The 21,373-nt window shown below is 41.2% G+C and overlaps 1 protein-coding gene across 10 annotated transcripts in view; it reads right to left on the bottom strand.

Annotated features, from left to right (window-relative positions):
- GRIA4 (glutamate ionotropic receptor AMPA type subunit 4) overlaps window positions 1-21,373 on the bottom strand; it is a 251,649-nt gene that overhangs the window by 5,854 nt on the left and 224,422 nt on the right. The window contains exons 14-16 of one of the 10 annotated variants that reach the window (XR_008238899.1): window positions 11,475-11,589; window positions 4,284-4,398; window positions 1,925-2,038 (exon numbers count right to left, since the gene is read on the bottom strand). Coding sequence is in view for 8 of the 10 variants with exons in the window: in XM_052812289.1 (XP_052668249.1) it covers window positions 1,793-2,038; window positions 11,475-11,589 (361 nt within the window). In the remaining 2 variants the exon portion in view is untranslated. Of the gene's footprint in view, window positions 1-1,768; window positions 2,039-4,283; window positions 4,399-11,474; window positions 11,590-21,373 lie in introns of those variants that run through there. The other 9 variants (XR_008238900.1, XM_052812292.1, XM_052812286.1 and 6 more) reach the window with 9 other exon arrangements.

The raw sequence follows: 21,373 nt of genomic DNA, 5'->3' as shown, positions 1-21,373 counted from the left end.
TCATTTGCATTTTGCACAATTACTTGCACAGGATCATTTCTTTTTAAGACCCTTAGTACTGACAGTAGGCAGTGAACTTGGGAGGTTAATATTAGAATCTGGAAGTCCTGATTCTCAGTTCACAGTAATGAACACTGGCCTATACTCTTGGAGTCCCCCTGACACCTACTATGCCTCATATTTTCAGTAGTGAACAACGTGCACAGCTAAGAATTTTTTTTTTTTTTTTACATGGGGAAATTAGGCACCTCTGTTACAATTAAAATATACCCAGGGTCATGACTTCTGGTACAACAGGGAACAAAAGAAAACTACATAGCGACAGTATGTTTGGGATAGTTTCCCAGCCAGCGTATGCCAAGCCCCCTCCCTCGCTCCCCGAGAACCCACCTATTCCTTGCAGCGCTCCAGCTATCATGCTCAAACACCATTCTCTGCTCACTCTGTGTTTGCTTTGTACTGTATGGTTCGGTATTGTACCGGCTGTGCCTTTAGACTGTAAGCTCCTCGGGACAGGGACCTGTTATGTGTTTGGCACACTTCACCTATTGTACAGCGCCGTGTACTCCAGCGCTATATAAATAATAAATAAAAAATAATAATTGTCTCTCCAGCTGTTTCCTCCAAAATTTTTTCTAGGTGGCAACATAAAAATTATATTCTTCATCTCCTTTCCCTAAATTTTTGTTTCTTACTTCCACTGTAGGGATGGCTCAGTGATTTCAGGAAAATGTAGCTCAAGCTTTTTGTTAACAGAGGAGACACGTGGCTTGCTATTTGCAAGGGCAAGAGAGCTCTAGGTAGTGCGAAAGGGCAGGGTCCTAGTTGCAGCTTCACTTACAAAGCAGCCAGTATAGCTTGGGAGCTATGTAAAAGTTATATTTAGAAGCTCAGTTTGCTGTTACGTGCCATTTCCAAAGGTCATGACTAATGATTAGTTGGCATGATACTCACTGCACGGATGAGTACAAGTACATTAGTAAACCATCCCTGCACACCTACTCAGGGGAACTATGCAGGACGCAGCTCGGTGACATGAGCGTCTCAGTCTCCAAAATCACGGCGTGAACGTCTAAAATATGCTAGTGCTGAGCTAGGTAAGGGAGTACGTTACTGAAAGCTGAGGATGATTAATCAAGGTCTATTCACTGGTTAGTGACTTTTTGTGGTTATTATAGTGGGCAAAGGTTGACCTGAAGCAGGATATTGTGAAAAAAATGCCACACAATTAGCATAAAACATGTACCAAAGGCAGGGTGAAGGAATAGGGTGGGGATGAGGGAGAGAAGGTAGAACAACATTTAGACTTCTTGTAACAGTGCCTTGTCTTCCATTAGGTTAACTATGGTTCAGTGACATTGCCTATCCTAAATCTTGATTACGACGAAGTCCCAGTTAGGGCCAACATCGAATAATAAAGGCTTACAGCAATTTGTCACTAGTAGAGTGCAAACCTTTAGGAAAATAGGCTGGCCAATCACATAATTAAACACTGGCCCTCTGAATATATATTTTATGATTTCAAATAGTTGTCATCTCCCAACTGATTTGACAACATTGAGTTGTTAAAAATGTATTTTTTATGTTAAAAATTCCTTGCAATGCAGATGTCTATTAGCAACATGGAATAGTATACTGTACATCTGCAGCCAAAAAAACTGAACCACTTTGCACTGAAGTTTTCCAAAATATAAAGCTCTGTTCAGAAGCAAGCACCACTAGACAGACATGTCACAACACTGCGTTACAAGATGCATCACCCACTCACTGTAGTAGGCCCTAAGTCCTACCCCTAAATTTTAATACTTTCGGTTCCATATACGTTGTAACCTTCTCTATAAGTTGCTAAATTCTGGGTATTCTGCGAGGAAGTTGGGTTAAAAGTCTGTGCACTCTTTGCCACCTTCATTCGTTTCGCCTCTGCCCTGGACTTGTAACAGAACTCTATCAAAGCCACCAGCATTGCCAAGCCCAAGCCTCCAACCAGAATGTAGAAGACTCCAGCAACGTTGCTGAGACTCAAGGCACTCGTCTTGTCCTGGGGAAACAGAAGCGACACAGTTAACCCCGGAAAACAGACCCCCAGGAGCACAAGCTACACGTTAAAACATTGGAAAAAGAAATAAATAACAATGTTTAGCTGAAATTAAATGACGGTTGTTTACATACTTCTCACAAAATTTGACCTATCTGGATCTATAAAATATATTTTAAGTGCCTAGTTTTCCTGGTCAGCATAAAAAATATTATATTGCCAACATACCAGGATGTTATTGCTTGCTTACTGCAAAGCATTACTTCCACTAAGTGGAGAATTACAGAATGTCTAGCTCTCTTTAGGGGACATTTTAGCACTGATATGAAACTGCATTTACGTAAAGATCTTTAAAAGCCTTGGAATCCAGAAATCCATTTATATCAGACAAGACCCTGCTTGATCTTTACAAAAACAGTAATTGTACTTGTGGTAGGCATTGCTGTTAATTTAAAAGATCCAGACTGAGTTTCTGATACTTAAATGACAGGTGAAAATAACATGTGAGGCTTAAGTTATTTCTTTGAACAAACACTTCCTTTGAAAGTGCACACTGTACCATACACATCGTGATATATTTGCCTCTTACCAATTACTGTATTTTGTTTCTATGTTATTATAGTTACAGTTCTGGAACATGCCCATGGACTACTAAGGCTCAATAGTAGTATAATTTTAAATAGCAGTTTGTGAAATCTTACACATTATTCATAATTTATACAACAGTGAGAACTCTCTTTAGCAAATTATTAAATATACAACATTTTATAAACGAACACCTTCTTGGACGTATTATAGTAAATAACTATTCTACATTTCTCTATACTTCACTGCTTAGTTATGAATTGTATCTTTTGATTTGAAATCCACGTGCATTTTTAGCACAGTTCTCAAGGAACTCTTTCAGGATTGACTTCCATATACTACATCGTGCACCTTAAGATACTTATAAAGCTTTATTCTTATGCAGACTATATAATCTTTGCCTAAAGTAAGGAGAGTACTTCCGACTGTAATCTCTATGAAATTTTAACTTACGAAGAATGCAAAATATTTGGATGTTTAATTTAAAGAGGCACTATTTATTGTGTAATCAGTAGATTAGCACAGAAACAATTCTCATGGACGTACAGAGGTGTTTGGGGCTTATAGCCGGGTTCTGCTTTGTCTGTCTCTTTTTACCTGGCTAAGAGGACTCTGAATATCTTGGAGGTGACTGTGTTTCTCCAGTGGCAATTGCTAACGTGGTGCTTGCAAACAAGGAGGAGGCAGGACTGAGAAAGACCTGACCTAACATACATGGTGGGTTGAAGCTTTCTCAGCTGTCATTTACAGGTACTCTGCCATCTTCTTAACTGCTTTTCACTCCTTTCTCCAAAGCACTTGCCAGAAAAAGCAAAATGTGTTGGAAGTTTGTTTCCCAGGCTAATTTTACCTGCTCTCCATCAGGGTAACTCTCAGGGCACACAGGCAGCAAGCAGTCACTGCCCATCACACTTTCCTTTTAGCTCTGGACAGCACAGGCTGGCATGGAGACAGGCACTGTGAAGAAATTTCAGACTCCCTGAATACAGGGCTGGCACTGACTCTGGTGCTTCCTAGCCATCAGAAAATACCTGCTTCTGTGTTTGTCCCCAAACAGAGAGAAATAGAGAAGGCTCCACTCCCTGGAGCTGTGAGGATTACTGTTTGGGAACGGACTAGGGTAAACACCAGAAGCTATAGAAAGCTATTAATTATCAAAGCCTTTCACTTCAAAGCTCCAGTTAGCTCCTCAGGGAGCCAGGGACCTTCCCAAAGGCAGACAGGCACAGCCGCCCTGGGTCAGTGATGAAAGGAAATCCTTCTTGCTAGTGTTTCTCCTTTTCAGAAAACTGCTGAGGGAGGCCAGCTCCAAAACGAGAAGGTGTGAAGGGACACTTTCTAGGCAGTCAATGGGGAAAGTCCATTCCCCCTAGGCAGAAAGGAAACAACTAACCCAACCTGCCTCCCCCAAAACCAAAAAACTGCCTTGTCACTCTTCAACAGATGCCCTGAATATGCAGGATAATGTTTGATGATTTATACCACTGACGACTTTAAAAAGCAATAGTGCTTCTTTAAATTAAAGTGTGACTCCCATCAAGATGGGGTGAAGCTGATTCGTTCTGTGTCTACAGCTGCTTATTTTATTTCTAAGTAATTTTGTTTATTACTTCCTTTACTGCTTTGTGAACACGATAGTAGGTCCCGAACTGCAGCGACTGACCTTACTTCCAGAGTCCTTGGGTCCACATTCACCTTTATCGTACCACCATTTGTTTTTCAGCTTGTCTAAGACGCCTGCCTCACTGAGTTTCAAAACGGCAAGGTTTACAGGAGTTCTTCACGTGGAAAATAACATAAATAACATTATATATGTTATTTTATGTTATTCAAGTAAAACTACATAGAATCGCATTGCAAAGTGACAGAGCAGAGGCCACAGTGGGTGCTATGTCATGTACTGTTGGCCCAGGTTTAGAGACAGACATATGACCGGGACCTGCTCCATCGCTTTAGGTAACAGGCACATACTGCTGGGGAAGATTTGTAAATAAATAGTATGCAATTACTGTGAACCCAAAACTATTGGCTTAGACATATTAACAACATAGCCTTCAGAGACATATAGAATACAACTGGATATATGATTTAAGAAACATTAATTTGTGTTCCTTGCTTTCAATCTATTTTTAGTTTGTATACATACAAACTAATAATATGACTTGGCTACAGCTATTTCATTTACTGCCCTCAAAATTATCCTGGCAAGAGAAAGGTGATGCTTCACGCAGTTTGCTGCCTATAACCACTTGGCACAGACCTGTAATCAGGAGGTCTGCAGGCAGAGAACTTAGGGGGAGAGCTGCAATGCTCTTGACCTCAGCTAAGAAGAGCATGACAGTCAATCTTACATTTTCATTTCCTGTTTCAACACTATTTTCAAATTCAAATTTTTTCCTTAAATCTCACTTATTTATATAAGTCTTTCAAGGGTCCCAGGCTGATGATAAATTACTACTTGGAATATCTTCTCTGAGTAGTGGTATTTGCTGTGGGTGACATAAAAGAGTTTAATATTGAGATGAAACCTAATCTGATGCCTCAAAGTCATGAACCGCTATGGGCTTACACTGAAGTTACTTAAACTGAGTGAATAATCTCAGAGTATTATGGTAATGTCCCACTTCATGCAGTTGTACCAGTTTATTTTCTAAAAAGCTATGAAATGATTAACAGACTTATTCTATGTACTTTCCACTTCGAATCATTGACTGTCCAATTCTTAATGTGGTAAGCATATGGGTATCTATTTATGTGCAGGTGTGCATGAAAACACAATATACATCAGAGAAGGAGGTAGATAAACAGAAATGGCATGTGATAGATAGCCTTCTGGTGAAGTTATATGACATAGGACCTGATCCTGTGTGTGCCAGCAGATTCCTATGGGAAAATTAATCTCTCATAATACACCATAATCCATGCATTGCTAATATGTTAACTCATGAATTCAAGGCTTAATAAAGAAATAACCAGTGCAAGCATTAATTAATATAGTGCAACTGAACCTACTAAAATAGTTACTATGAAAAATAAAAGGGGCTTGTTACACTCTATAAGTGGTTTAACTGGACATCCCCAAATGCTTATGTATTAATATATTTGTGCATGTTTGTATATATATATTTAATACACAAATAACAGCTCCTGAACCTCATATGCTACTCTTTTCATACATCTGATTACTCTTTGCATATATACATAAAGGGGGGGGATTCACCTCACCTCATTTTTTTCACCCAAAAGTTATGCCCCAAGCTTTAGCTGCCTGTCTAGGCCTCCCTGCAGTTAAGGGACAAAGATAGGTACCTCCAAAAGGTGGGCTGAGGTACAAGTTTTAACAAAGGATGAAGCATGCTGTTGAGATGCCCATCTCTTTTCATTTACTACTGAGGAAGCCCTGGTGCCTTGGAGAAATGACAATTTTTGACAGCTACAGTTGGGTGAGAGGATTCCCAGGTACTCTAAAGTGATCCCTTTAAGTAAAGGAAATGCTTCATCCATTTTCCAAATCCCACACATTTAATTCTTATGGAATACTCTGCTTCTAGAACAGAAAATGCCTATTTCTTGATCTTTTTCAGTATTCAAACTTACATTTTGTCTTCAGGCTTCCTGGCAGCAGGTTGTGCAGGTTGATAGTGGAACATCAAAGTCCCACAGCTGTGAAATGAGTGGGTAGCAGTTTGGGATGCTGGCAAGTTGCCTGCCAACATGATTCTCTGTTTGCTTCTAGTACAAGTGCAAAATACTTAATATTATTTGGATAGCTGTCATCTGTAACTTGTCATGCATTGGCACTGAGCCACTTTTCGGTGCTCCTAAATCCCAGCAGTGTAATGGGGCTGGCTATGACAAAGATAAGGGACATATAGGTACTGTTCTAACATGGAAAATCAGAAGCCTGTGGAGTTGTTGCAGATTAAACTGATTAAAGTGATAATTAGGACTTGACATGAACTATCAAGACCAGCAGCAAGCTGGGACAAGTCAGAAAACAGATGTCTCCCAGTCCTTTGCTTGGTTTTTTTAAGCACTAGCAGTTTAGGTATATAAAGACAGGGATTTTTTCTTCTTTGCAGCTGTAGTTCCTTTAATGTCATCCTTTCTGCATTGTCTCTGTGAGGAAGCTCTCAGGTTTTCCTTTGGGAAAAGCAATCAATTTCACGCTTAAAACTGCCACGCTATCCTCAATATATAACTGAACGCAATGGCAAAGGCTGGCAGAGATGAGGCAATTCCCACTTTTCACTGAAATACAGCCAGTGATGTGTCTGAGGCTAGGCCCTTGTTTTTCCTCTCTGCTATTTTTGCTGAAACACTTTCTGAATCAAGGTGCTGAACAAGCTCAGGGAAACCTGGCCTCTGCCCCTCACTTTCTCACCTGCCCTAGCGAGGCTGTGTGAATGGGACACGACGTCTCCTTTACATCTCCCCTCAGACAGTCCTAGCTGTGACGAGGGAGAAGCACTCTGAGCTAAATTTAAAATTAAATTTAAAAATATTTTAAATATATTTACACTTTCAGAACAGGGCTTTTGTCCCACGTTAAATCAGCCAGCTGCAATGGGAAATGTACATGGTCCAATACGAGAAGCCCAGACTGAGGGGCTGCAGAGTGGAAAAGGAAGATTTTTGCTTATGCTTTTCAGAATAGCAACATATATACCTGTTTGCAATCACAGTAAGTGACTGCAGGTGTATTAAGTTTTCATGTATTTTAGCCTTTGTTCTGTTTGTTTGGTTTTTTTCATTGCAGTAGGAGATTTTTCAACAGCTCCCATGGAAGATGAATGCCTAGATCACCTTGGCTTTCAGGTCAAGTCGCTTATCTAGGCATCTTTCCTTTCTTTGAAAATATCCTCTCCAAATGAGCATCATTTTGACCGTGTCAGTTACAAACTCAGAGACTACAACTTGTTACTACACTGCTTACACAATCAGTTGCTGAATAGTCCCACTGATATTAAAGAGGGCAGAAACTAAAAATCAGTATGGTCTGCTGCACATGAGCAAGAACAATGTACTTGAGTCATATACCGAGGATAAATCCAGCATTTAGAATTAAATTTCCCATCAAGTTCAGTCTTGTATACTTAACATTATGATGGAAAATGACTATAGATTTGGGGTTTTTTTTCAAGTTGTTTAGTGATTCCTGAATTACTAATGTTGGGCTAAATCTTCAGCTAGAGTAAACTGGCAGAGTTTGTGAAAATCAATGTAGTTTTTCCAATGTACAGCTGCCGAGAATCTCCATTGTTATATATAAACAGGATCCACCTGCCTCGAATTCATGTAAGGATAATATATGAGAAATAATAACTAAACGTACCCTTTATATATGGAGAAAAATTTGTCCCATGTAGCCACAGTGCAAAACTGTTGTGTGACAGCACAGGAGACCCTGTTCTTCACCCACATGCTGAAGTCAGTGGTGGCACAGCCCGACCTGGGCACAGGGACACTGGTTTTCTACCTTTTCATCATGTTCTCAGCCCTTCTAACTCCTGTCTCAGCTTCTTACTCATTTCCTCCTATCCTGTCATCAATCACTTGCTTTTGGAAGGGCTACTTTTTAAGAGCCTCGGGCTGGATCTTGTGTCAGCAACATCAGCGAAATCAGAGTGCTTTAAAATGGCATTAATGAAGTTCTGAGTTAGTTGTGTTCAGGACAATGAATGGGCAACTATGGCATTTAAATTACAGTACTGAGCGATTCTGAAACCAATACAGAATTTAGGTAGACAGGGATTTTAAAAATGCAATCACAAGTATGCTTTAGGAGCATTTTTTACCCACTCATGACTGAGCCATTAATTAAGTGTAAGGTCAGTCTCATCCGCTGAATGAAAAACAAGGGCCACCGTGTTCTCCTGAGGGCTGCCAGCAGAGACTGGAGGAGAGCTCCATCAGCACAGCTTCCTTCCGCTCACATTTTTATAAAAACTATGGAGCAGAAACTATTTAAATACCTTCCCATGAAATGATGATGGCATACAGTTAGGATCTTAGGTAATACTTTCAAAAGCACTCAAATGACTTGGGGACCTCAGATTTATCTTCAAACATGACTTAATTACTGAGGTCACTAACCCACAGGTGGTTCACACAGGGCAGCTCTCTGAACTGTCTGTCTGAATTTTGGAAGATTGTTCTTAAAGGGAACAATAAATGGGGAGGCTAGAGATAACCTTTTAAGAGCACAGAATGGAGGTAGGAGAAATCTTGTTCTACAGAGCAACACAAACCTTTGGAGAACTGCTGAGCTCTCATGAAACTCCCCAATTTCTGTAGTCCTCTGTACTATCATGAAGGGTTATTCTGGGTCTAGACTCTCATATTCAGACTAGTGAATCTCAAATAGTAACAACACAGTTATCAGTCAAGTCTCAGGTGCTATATTTCTTTCAGGAGAAGAGGATGTTCTTATTCTCGTTAATGACAGTAGGAAGCCCGGTAATCTGGACTGGAGCTGCTAACAAAGCTCAAGGTTTGTTCTTTTTAAATTCATACAATGAAAAGAAGCATTAGCTAATAATGCTTACGAGCTTAGTTCAGGACTTGTTGATAGCTCTCAGGTTTACAACAACAGTGCGTGATGTCCTGGTTATTCCACTAATGATCATTTGATAACATAAAAAATTAAAATATTTAGAGCTCCATTAATTCAGTAGAAAGAGTCTTATTGACTTTAATTGATCAGATCCTACAAGACTGTTCCTGAACAAGGAAATGGATTTTGTAGATGACTAACACTTTGGGGAGTCAAAGTAGCTGTAGGTTAAAAAACAAGACCAGATGCTGTTGCAATGCAGAATTTGAGAAGCATGGTAATGCCTGCTCATCTGTGTGATGTGCCTGGTTCTATTGAATGTCAGCAGTGCAGGCGCATGATAGACCTGGGGCTTCCCAGGAGCACTGGTACTGCCTACTCACTCAGCTGTGCCTGGGAAAAAGTGTGGCAAGAAACAGGCCTGAGGTCAGAGGAATACTCCTGGCAGGCTGTATATAGTCCTAGGACCACAGGTGGAGCTCCATCACGTTCTCCACCCTTTGCTAATGCTGCCTTGCTCACCATATTTTCTATTGCATCCTGAACTGCCTGTGTCATCTATTGCTCATTTCCATTGGCAATGTGTTCCTTCCTCCCTCCTGCATTCACAGATCCTCCCTGTTTCTCCATGGACTGCACTCCTTGCCTTTCTTTTCTACTTTTGTCCCCCACTCCTATTTCCGTCACTTGCCATCACACCAAACTTGCTCCTTCAGCACTTCCAGACATTTCCCTGGTGAAGCCCGTCCCGTCCCTCTGCCATGAGCTACTCCCTTTTCCTGCTTCGTGACTCAAAGCGCCAGTGGCTGGTAATCAGGGAAAGTAAGTTAAAAGCATCCTTAGTTTGCTACCTAGCTTTTATCTCATCTTTCAGCCACAGCAGGTTTGTGAGGAGTGTATTCTAGAGAAAATGGAGGTATTTTAATGATGTGACTCCCTGCCTGTGACAATTAAAAAAATTAAATAAACACCCCTCCCCCAATAATGCAAAAGTTTAGGCTTGGGTGAAGCACATAATAGCAGCAACGTGGGAGATTTATGGTTCCCTTGTCTACTTTCTTACAAGAAGTTGGTGTCTGTTCCACCTGCAGGTAAGTGCTATCAGGTCTAATACGTCTAAGCACTTTGGAAGAGAAAATAGAGACCATTTTTGAAACTGTGACTGCTGGCGAGCAGAATGGTGGGTGGGAAATAGGTAGAGCAGCAGGATCGAAGGCAAAGTGAAAAGGATTAGGAGACTGGTTCTGGGTGAGTGCAGAACAGCCCAAGGGACGGTCCCTGAGGCCAGGACACAGCATGAAAGAGCAGGAGGACTAAAGAAGGAGAGAAAATAGTAAGAAAAAATACATGTAGGCAGCTGTGAAGAAAGCTACATAAACTGTGTATGACAAATCAGTCGAATTTCATCATCTATATCTGACTAGCTCTGTGCCTGCACAGATACCTGTGCAGCAGCATTCTCTTATATATTGTTCACACACAAGCACATAAATAAATATTATTACATGCTGCCTGTCATGGAAGGGGTATTTTTAATATCTTCATCCTCCCCCACTTCGCCATCTTCCACTTCCATATCTTTGCTTCTTTTCAGCACAGGCAGTTTCCCAAAAGGAAGCTGTGAGGAGGCAAGTAAGTAGTGGCACTGGCCATATGGAAGATACAGAAATGCAGGAAGAATAAGAAGCTGTTGTCACCTCAGCCTAAAATTCAGCCTAGAATTCCTGTCTGATAAATTCTGCCTAGTGAACCACCATGAATTTCAGTTTGGTGGTAAGATATCAGGAAATGTCAGCGTGAAGATATTTTAGCTGAAACTTGTCCTCCTATTTTGGATACTCATGTGAAAATTGTAATTTGTACCAGTATTGTTTGTGTCAATAGTGGATCCCTGAGCCTGGACCATGCATTAGATTACTGCTAGGAGGCAGTCACACGGATTTTCACCCTTTTCCTCTACTGTCACTGAAAAATATTTGGGTATTTGTTCCTGAAGGTTTCAAACTGCTTGTTCACAAGAGCAAGTTTGGAAAAGGCTCATTACAATTTCAGAAGATGCAGGTTTCTGAAAACTGGTGATAGATCTCACAGCAGAGACTGTTTATGAGTTCCCCTTGGGGTGCTTAAACAAATGCAAATATTTTTGCTTTGACAGTAATTGCATACACCTAGATTTCAACTGCAGGTACCAGCAGTGCTGTGCTACTGGTGAAGCTGTTTCGTTGCAGGTAAAACCCCAGCAGATGCACCAATTACTTTACATACTGTTTACCCGCTTTTGGTGACATTGAGGCTAACCTTGGAGTCACCTCCCCCGCTGCCACATTCTCCTTTGTCGTACCACCATTTGTTTTTCAATTTGTCCAAGAGGCCTTGTTCATTCAGTTTTAAAACTGCGAGGTTAACAGCATTTCTTGAAACGATAAAACATATTTTGTAAGAAACTGCACAGCTGTTAAGATGTTAGAAGGAATGAGGACTTAAGCTGTTTATAAGCTTGATCCACACACTAAATAAACCTCTCATTTCCATATTTCAAAGCCCTTGGCAGCACAAATAATTGTGGTTACTTTCAAATGTGAAAAATGTGTTTCCAGTGTAGAAATTATTTTCAGAATGTCTTGGATTTTAACCAGAAAATTCTATCAACCAACCAAAACTATTTTTGCAAAATGATGATAAAACTCTGCCTGGAATTATAAATGATTTACACAGATTTATTTGAATCTATATTTAGAATATGTTTAGTGTGGGCCCAGGCTGATTTTTCAAGCAGATGGGAAAATGTATTCCCATATACTCAAGAGGCAAGATTCAGGCGGCCTATGCTAGACGCTGCCAGTCACTGTGTCACATACATACAGTTTTGACATGCAGCACTTTAGAGTGATCCCGCACAAGCTATGGGCTAAGGCTCCAGAAACAGGCAGGGTGACGTAGAGCTGAAGAGGAAGGCTAACAGCTCGCATGCTGACTACAATGCTGTCTAGAGCCAGTCAATAGAAAACAACGCACAAAGAGGTGCCAGGAGTCCTGCCTGTCTGAACCTTCCTCACCTGCTGTAGGCACATCTGTACATTTGGGATGCAGGCTCTAGAGTCCTGCTCCCTGTGCACAGCAGAGGCTTAGCTGAAATGCGAGACTTGGGGTCTAGCTTAGTGCCAAGACTCCAGGGACTGCCCTGCTATCCTGGGAGAGCAGCCTGTCTCTCAGCCCAAAGGGCACCTGCGGTGTGCGGGAGGAAGGTGGCGGTGGAGGGCATCCTCTCTGGGGAAACCTGGGGACAGTGCAGCCAAGCAGAAGCTCAAGTGCTGGGAAGACCAAACCCAGCCCATTCGCTGGGTGCTGAGATACAAGCCAGTAGTCGGGATGCCCTGAGGACTTTTCCCTGGAGGGTTTATACATATCATGCTGTCACTGGAGGAAGGATGAATCCTTCGTTGCTAGCAGCACAGTGGCATAGGCACAACAGCCTGAAAGGGGTTCTGTGAACCTGGTGTCCTCCATCCCATGTTTAAGTGCTCTTTTTTCAGATGAGAGAAATACCTGAGGGAGACTTTGGATCTGTGCAGGCTGAGGGGGGTTGCCAACACGAAGGCTAAAGCACAGAATCACTGCTCCTGTATGAACTCAAGGCTGCTGGGAGTGCACTGAAATTCAGGCAAGAAAGGGACACAGCTGGTCCTAGGATGGGGTTGCTTCTGTGCATGCTCAGAGGTTTTCCTTTAGGTGTCCAGAGAGCATTAAGACTGGATGGCAGAGGGTAGACAGTATAGATTACCATACAAACCCAAAGGTAAGGCACCTGGATTTATGATAGGAACTACAGTCACTGTATGACATTTTAACATCAGTTGGTAACTAATCTGCCAAGGCATTTATGCAGCCTTCATCACCTCCTGAGGAACATTTGCACTTATTTAAGTGTATGACTTCCTATCTTTATTACTAAGAGCCTCAACAGTCACATATCCTAATGGTACACAACTACATCATTATTTATTGATAATTAATAATAATAAACTTTTCTCTTCCTCTTTTCATGTTCAGAGGTCCCTAGTCCATCCATGCCTATCAGACATATACACTCTTTCTGGTGGGTGTCTGCCCAGGCTTGCTTGAGCATCTCCAGAGTTGTGTGGAGCAGTGGGCATCATATCCTTGAAGCACCATTCACCTCCAAATGGAGAGAAGTATCTGTGAGGTGCCGGTAGCTTAACTATTGCTCTTCAGGGACAATATGCGGTTGAGAAAGATGGAGTTTCTCTCGCTGAATTTGTTTAATGCTGTCACGATCTGTCTGTCAGGGCAGAGTGGGATTTGGCAAGAGCTATGTCTGCCAATGTCATCTTCCCCTCATCAATTATGAGAGGATGCAGCACCTTCAAAGCACTCGGAGAATGTTTGGGGAAGAGAGATCCTCTGGTGGCAGGGCTCCATCAGATCTTATGGCACCAGAAGCCACTGGGGCTTGTGATTCACCCTCTCTAGAGACGGCTGGTCTCTGGTCCCTGGGGTCACCTCTGGTCTTAGAACAGAAATTTTTCTCTCACTCATTAGGAGAGAGATCTTCCTGGCAGACAGGTATAGACAATGAAATTTCACAGCTTATGGAGTGTTCTGTACAACATTGGCCCATTTGTGGGACAAACGTCTGCTTCAGGACATACCTTCACTGTCTTCTGGTAACAGCTTTTCATATAGCTCCTTCTGGAACCAAGACAGGTCTTTGCTGGCTGGTCATGAAATTTGGAAAGTGCTTGTGTGTTTTACCTAGCCTCACTGTAGTTACATTTATACGAGATTTTCAATACAGATAAAGCAATCGCTTGTCTGTCCCTGAAAGTGAAAATGAGAACCGTAGGCTGTAGTGGGAGTGATAACAGACTGCTCTTTGTGGATAAAGCTTTAAGGGGAATTTAGCAGCCAGGCTGACAAATGTGATTTTGTATAAGTGCTCCAATTATGGTTCACACTCCAGAGGGAGAGGAGCAATTGCAAAATTGGAATGAAATTGTTCATTTGTCCCTTTTGTTCTTGGAAGCAATTGCTTTTGAATCAGTCATATTTACTACAGATTTTTCCTACTTGGCTTTTAGTTACAAAGCCTATGCTTTTGGCCTGTTTGCCCCATTCAGAAAGGTAACTGTGTGGCCAGCCTTGCCACTTTACAGACAAATTTCCAGGATGCTAAATGTAAATTTTACCTTTGTAAGAACATTGGCACCGAGCTGTAGATGAAAGATGATCCTAGAAACACTATTTCTTTGACGCTGAGCAACATTACTTATTCTGAAAATGGCTTAGATATACAGCTTGAGCCTGCTGTCTACAAAGTCAATGCCAAAACTCCTTCTCCCTTCAACAGGAAACAAACCAAGGTCTAATTTAATGCTGCTATGTCTAATTGTCACACTGGGTTGCAGTAACACAAACAGCTGCTTTGACAGTGCTACAGATGTGGGCAGGAGTGATCACTCCCATGAAAAATGAAATATATCTCAAGGAATATCACTAACTCTCAATTCAATGAGCCACTTAAGCACAGACTTATTTTAAAGCATATGGGAAGCCCTATCAATCAGTCTATCTGTAAAAGCATCTTCAATGCTGTTTCCTCTAAGCTGTTGTCTCTCAAGTATGAACACTAAAACTCATTGAATTAGACAAAGTCCTTATGCTAAAATCCTTAGGACGGTTTTTTTTTTTTCAATCTTTATCTTGGGTGAAGATGTTACCTGATAACTTACAACACTTTTTTCAAGCTTTTCAAGTTAATGTTTACTTACACCTTTTATCTGGATATTCTAAGATGAATAAAAAAACAACTAGGTGATTTTTTTGACAACTAATGTAAGTTTTCATGTTTAATTTCCATGTTGAAGGGAAAGAGCTTTTTCATTTGCCAAATGTTTGAATTTATTTTTCAAAGCATTAAAGATTATCAAGGAAAATTTTCCCACAGTCATTTAGAGAGCTGCAGCTGGTTGATAGTAATCCTAGAGTAATAACTAAATAAATGAAACCCATTCATGAGAGGGTTATTTAGCTGGGTTATGAGCCATATCCATAGACAGTTTCACACCACAATAGAGAAATGGAAATAAAAAGGATGAAGAAGTAAATGTGGATTTAAGCTGCAATCATTGCTCTGAAATTAAACCGTATTGTTTATAAATGTAACACATTATTGTCCTCATCATGTCTAGTAGGCCATGTAAAACCAGGTTAGTTTCACACTGCTTTCTCTGTCGCTTTGTTATCCAGGTCCACCTTAACATGTGGAAATAAATAATTTCTTTCTGGTCAGCAAAACACAGACAACCTTTGCTCAACACTGCTCTATCTCCCACAGAAATGTTGTAACTGAGATCCTGATAGGTGCAATGGTGACTACATTGAAATTCTATCCATGAGACCTCAGAGCCAGGCTAGATCACTTATACTCATCCTAGATAGTGCTTCATTCTCCCACAGAGGAAGGCATATTGAAACTTGGGTATCCGTGGCAGAAACTGTTCTTTCATTATTAAAAAATAAGCCTGTGTCCTCAATACCACACTTAGTCAAAACTCCCACCGAAGAACAATGTGTTCCTCAATAAAGGAATTGAAATCTTTGCAAGAGTAAGGGTTTAATAGTAGAAAGCCAGCAAGTGTTTTAATATTTGACTCTTAATCGTTGCTGTCACTGTACAATCCTGCCTTTTCCATTACTCAGAAGAAAACAGAGACCTTGTATGCGATAGTCAAGCCAGTTCAGCCAAAACTGCAGCCCTTGTGTCACAGTGATACCTCACCACACAACTACTTGAATGCAGGGGCAGTGATTTCAATGTATGGATTACAGCTTTTTTTAAGCTGCCTATAGAATTACAGTATGAAAAACTTGATGAGAATTAAATCATTCTTACTCATTTAAAATCACTTTCCATCTCCCCATAAATAAATAGTAATAAGCAGTTTAAAACGTTAATCAGTGTCACTTCTTTTTTTAAAGAGCGTACTTGTGCCAACTGCAGATATGCCTTTCAGTTGCGTACTTGTGCCAACTGCAGATATGCCTTTCAGTTAGCAAAAGATAAAACTGCACAGACAGATGACAGTGCAACCATGCAGCCCCTTGCAAAATAACATCTATGATTCCAGACAGGGATACCTGATCTGCTACCCAAAAGAATCGCAGTAGGGTGCTTGACCAAAGCCCAGGGAAGCTGGCAGAGAGGTCTGCTTTGTCTTCCAGTGAGTTTGGGTCACAGCAATGGTTAACAGACAACCCATCCATTGGACTTCAGTCCATACAAAACAGTGAGGCAGGCATTCAACAAATGACCTGAACGCTATGGCATACAACACGGTGGTACCTAGCAATTACATGCTCAACCACAGGAGGGGTATTTCCAGGGCTGATAGAGACACGCAAAGGACCCTGCACCACGAGGGAATGAGACAGAAGCCCAGGCTAGGGACCACAGCAGCCAACATCACGAGCACTGGTGGAAATTTGAGACAGCCATAGCAAAACAGCACAGGAGCGGGCACCAAATTCTGCCTAATGCAACACTTTAAGCACCTATTTCAGCACAGCAACTCAGCATCTCTAAGAAACCAGAAACTAAAACATGAAATGCATCCTGCACGCTACTATCAAGCCTGTTTTCACCAGCCTGATGCCCAGAGCTTGAATACATGCGACAGGTAGAAAAGGGTCTCTCCAGCCTGATTAGACTTGAATAAGTATCCACAGTCTCAGACACAGCTGCTTTTTAAGTCCTTCAGCTCCCAAAATCTCTGGATGCACAGTGGTTCATGGGATAGGTGGAAAGCACCACCCGTCAGCACCGCTCAGCATCATCCACAAATGCAATTCAGAGGACTCAGCCTTGGCCTGAGCACACGTAGCGAAGGAGACCTCCTCCATGAAGTCAGGTCTCAGAATATCTAGTTTTGAATAGTAAATGGCATAAAGGCACAGACAGGTCCCTAAGTACTCATTACAACAAAGGCAGGATCTCTGCTGGGAGCATTCAATAACAATCTTTTAGGCAACCGGTAGAGTTTTGCCAGGAAAACTTAAATGTCTTAGCTATTTAAACAGCTTTGACATTTTCCTGACTCCCTTTCCTGAACTTAGTCTCATAAATTCTGTGTAACGGGCATGTTAGACAGTAAAATACTTTCCTGAATCCTGGACAGATTCTTGGTGAAATTCTGCCGTTATCTTTACAGACAGCGGAACTGTTGTTTCACTGCTCAGTGTTGGGGATGTTGTTCACTTGAAATAATGAACAAGCAGGATGTGCAAAAATAACATGACTCACTAATGAGACTCTACATACACAGAGACAGCTTTGTTTAAACTGCAGCCATATTGTACAGTGTATTGCCCTAGAACCGCTGGTGCCACCACTGCAGTTACTGAGTCAGAAGCAGAGACCCTGACTCTCTGAAAGGCTTTTCACAAATCCTTCCCACAAGGATTTGAAAGCCTCAGAAATCACTCGGTCACTTAAAAGTCACATTGTGCGGAGGGATGCCACCTCTGTTTAACCTTAGGTTCTCTGAACATACAGCACAAACAAAGAGTACCTGAATGTTAAATGATCAAGGCGCCAAAGGTGGGCTATACATGAGGTATGGACCAACTGGCAAAATACAGGGATTTGCTTTTTATTCCACTAAAATCCATGACTACGTTGTCATATACGTTTGTTGTATATATACTCCTATATAAGTAATGCCTGCAAAGAAGTGGGGATCAGTCAACTACTGCACAAGGGAAAGTGAAGCCATGGATGCGGTGGTGCATCCGCAGGAGGAGTGCTCTGAAGGAACAAGCCTTCCCAAGACCACAATGTCACAGCCAGTGACATGTTGGCAATTGATGACATGACTCAAGCAACTCAAAGCTCATTTTCTTCCTTGCACTTTGGAAGTCCCTCCCTGCAGCTACCTGCTGATGCAGCCATCTCTCAGACAAGCCTCTCGTCGTTCCTGGTGCAGGCTGGAGGGGTCCTCCCTCAGGACAAGGCAGAGAGGGAGCCCAGTGAAGCTGAGTTTGGTGACCTTATTTCAGTGATATGAACTGCAGTTATTGTCTCATGATCTAATCTGTATCCAGTCCGGGTGGCTTGGGAAGAGGAGGCCACAGCTGCCCAACCTGCACAACCTAGTGCTTCCTGGATGCAGCTGAGGGTCTGTCTCAGACCTACTTAGTGAAACACAAGTGGGTGTATTTTTACAGCTTGTTCATATCATCCCTTCAAGTGACTTTTAAATGGGAAAAATTAAAATGCAAGCTTACCGAGCAAAAAATTAGAACCTGCCCATCCTCTGAGCTGTTTATTTTAAGCATGTTTTGAAAAGTGCCTATGGCAGATTGTAACATGACACAAATGCAGCACAGCTTAAGGGTGTTTGACAATTCATCAAGAGAAATTAAGTGTAAAGCTGCATTGCACTGGCTGAATATGTTTAATAAATTAGGAATGAAACAAGCACTCTGTTAACAAGGAAGATGTAGCCAAAGCTTACATCATTCTATACTCAGAAGGCTTGAAGGATCAATAATGCAAATAAAAAAGAGAGCTAATGCAAGAGCATTTTTACAAGAAAAACAACCTAAATTTTAATGACAAAGGGCCAACTTTGAAATCATGTTTTTTTAAACACATTCAAAAATTTATAGGAATAATTTTTGTCCTCAGATTTATAAAGGTTTGCATGCTGTAACGCTATTTGTATGAAAAAATTGTATTCAAATATGGAAGCACAGCACATATCAAGACATTTTCACATGTAGCTGACAGTTCAAACAAAACAGAGTCTTTGGCACTTGCTCTGATAGCTTGCCCAGCATTTATATTAAATAAAGAACTATTAGTATTCAAGTTGTGAGTCTTCACAGCAATGCTAGCTCTTCTTCAGTGGGTCTCTCAGGCTTTCCTGCTAAACATTTCCATTGCTATATACATGCTTACTGGAGAAAGGACATGACCGGCTGTCTCTGTTGAGCGCCCAGGCCCAGCTGAGGATCCACCAGGACAGTGAGTGCCTCTTGAATTCCATCTTGCAAAATCTGCATTCCCCTGAGGAACTGCCTGGCCTGTAGAAAGCCAAAAGTCTTGCAAAAAAGCTATGGGCAGGTTGTGTGCTGCATTAGAAGCTAATACCATTTATAAATGTTATTTAAAAATCCCCTGTCCAATTGCATTTAAAACACCTCTTCCAGAACAATATCTCAAAATATTCTACAAACACTAAGAATAAAGTATCTTTACAAGAGTGTGTATGTATTGTTATTCTTTGTTTAGAGATGGGAAATTTAAAGCAGTGCTCAAATGCTGTTCAATTGTGGCTAATTAAAATAAGTGTAACGCTCTTCATCTAGCCATCCAAATGAGATGGTTAATTTCCAGGGGCACTGAGCATTTACAGCTTCTATGTATATCCTGAGTATGCAGCTTAGTTACTTGAACTGAGCTTTGTAAACAAATGTGAGCCAAACTGACACCTTGAGGATCAGCAGGAGTTCCAATTAATGGGGGACCCACTGCTGCTAAAAATTGCCGCAGCTACTTTGAATTCAAAGAAGTTCTGACAATTTACACCAGCGAGAGGTCTGATGACTGTAGTTTAAAATATTTATATAAACTGAAAGCTGTTTTGCAGCAAGATATTCCAATTACAGTATGCAAACACTTCTTGGCACAAGCAATTAAATATATATTTTGCTTGTGTAAAAACAACAGCTGTTGACCTGGGAAGGCAACTCAGCTTGTTTCTCTGCTTTATACAAAGCTTTGCTGTAAATAAAAAACACGTAAAATTGTCCCTAGAGTGACTGTTCATACTGGTTCAGTATACAGTCTTTAGTAGCAGCAGAAACAGTTTCTCACAACCCTGAGCTATTTTAATTTTTGCTAATGACTACCTAATCCTGTTCTCATTGAGCAGTACCACTTTTCAAAGCACATTTTTTCTTGCTGATTGCAGCATAAGCAGGATTATGCGAATAGGCTGCTGCAGTCCAACACCTGCAACTCAAAATACAGGTTTTAAAGGCTTGAGTGGGATTTTTCAAAAGTGTCTGAGCACCAGTGTGACACTGTCTCTACACTGCAGGAATTACTCTGAGGATAAGCTTAGTCCACTGCCAACTGCCTCGAAATTCTTTCTCACCTCAGAAACATTACAAATCCTGAGCCCTTTATGGCTTTTATGCATTTGATATTGCTGAAAGCACTTACAAAAATATTTTAAAATTTGAAATGTCTAAAAAGAGCATTTTTAAATACATGCCCCCCCAAAATACTTAATGCTTTCAGATGGGGTAACATTCACCTCTGGCATGGCTGGCAGAAAGCCTTTTGCCTTTTTACACTTTAGGTGATGCAGATCTTGACTCATGGTTTTGTTGCAGCAGGGTGTTTGGATACTGCTGCACCTGCCTCTCCAGGAACTCCTACATTTAGGGGCCCCCAACTGAGAGAAAATGGTAGTATTGGCACAGAGAGGTAGGGGTTTTGTGGCAGGACACAGGACGTGGTTCAGGGCATCGGTGTTGGATTAGCACTGCTGAAAGACAGGGAGTAATAGCTTGTGGTGGGGGCCACAGCAATGATGCTCTACCACATCTCATGCTGTCCCTCTCCTGTCCTACTGAGACTGCATTAGTGTAGGTCTCTTTAAATGACATTATGTTACATTATCCAGGCACATGTCATTGAGACTCCTCATGTCACTCCACCCACAAGAAAAAGCCAAACACTGCGGTTTACTGTCTGCACAAACTATCTATTTGTTATTTGAATGGATGACTTGATTTTAACAGAATTGAAAACATTATTCATCATTACTGATGTTGGCCAGTAGATTTAAATTTTCTTTTACATAGTATGTGAGCCATATATGTAAGGCATTTTAAGTTTATGCTTCTGAATGCCACAGAGTGACTATTTTCACCCAGAATGAGGCTAGGAAAAACATACCTCTTTTGGATGCAATTCAGTGCCTATTGAATAGAAACAGGGTGTGGTTCCTTATAACTTAGAAAGTTGTTCCTTCTTTATATCCATCTCAATCTGTTTGTTACTGATGGATTACTAGACAGCCTATTAAGATCACACTTTGGCCACCCTGCACAGAGGAAAATTTTACTACATCAAAATCTTCCAGCACAAAGCAGGTGGCAGCTGT

Source organism: Harpia harpyja, chromosome 17, assembly GCF_026419915.1.
Source record: "Harpia harpyja isolate bHarHar1 chromosome 17, bHarHar1 primary haplotype, whole genome shotgun sequence".
Classification (NCBI taxonomy): Eukaryota; Metazoa; Chordata; class Aves; order Accipitriformes; family Accipitridae; genus Harpia; species Harpia harpyja.
The sequence above is the reverse complement of the archived record's forward strand: the minus strand, read 5'-3'. Positions and strand labels throughout refer to the sequence as shown.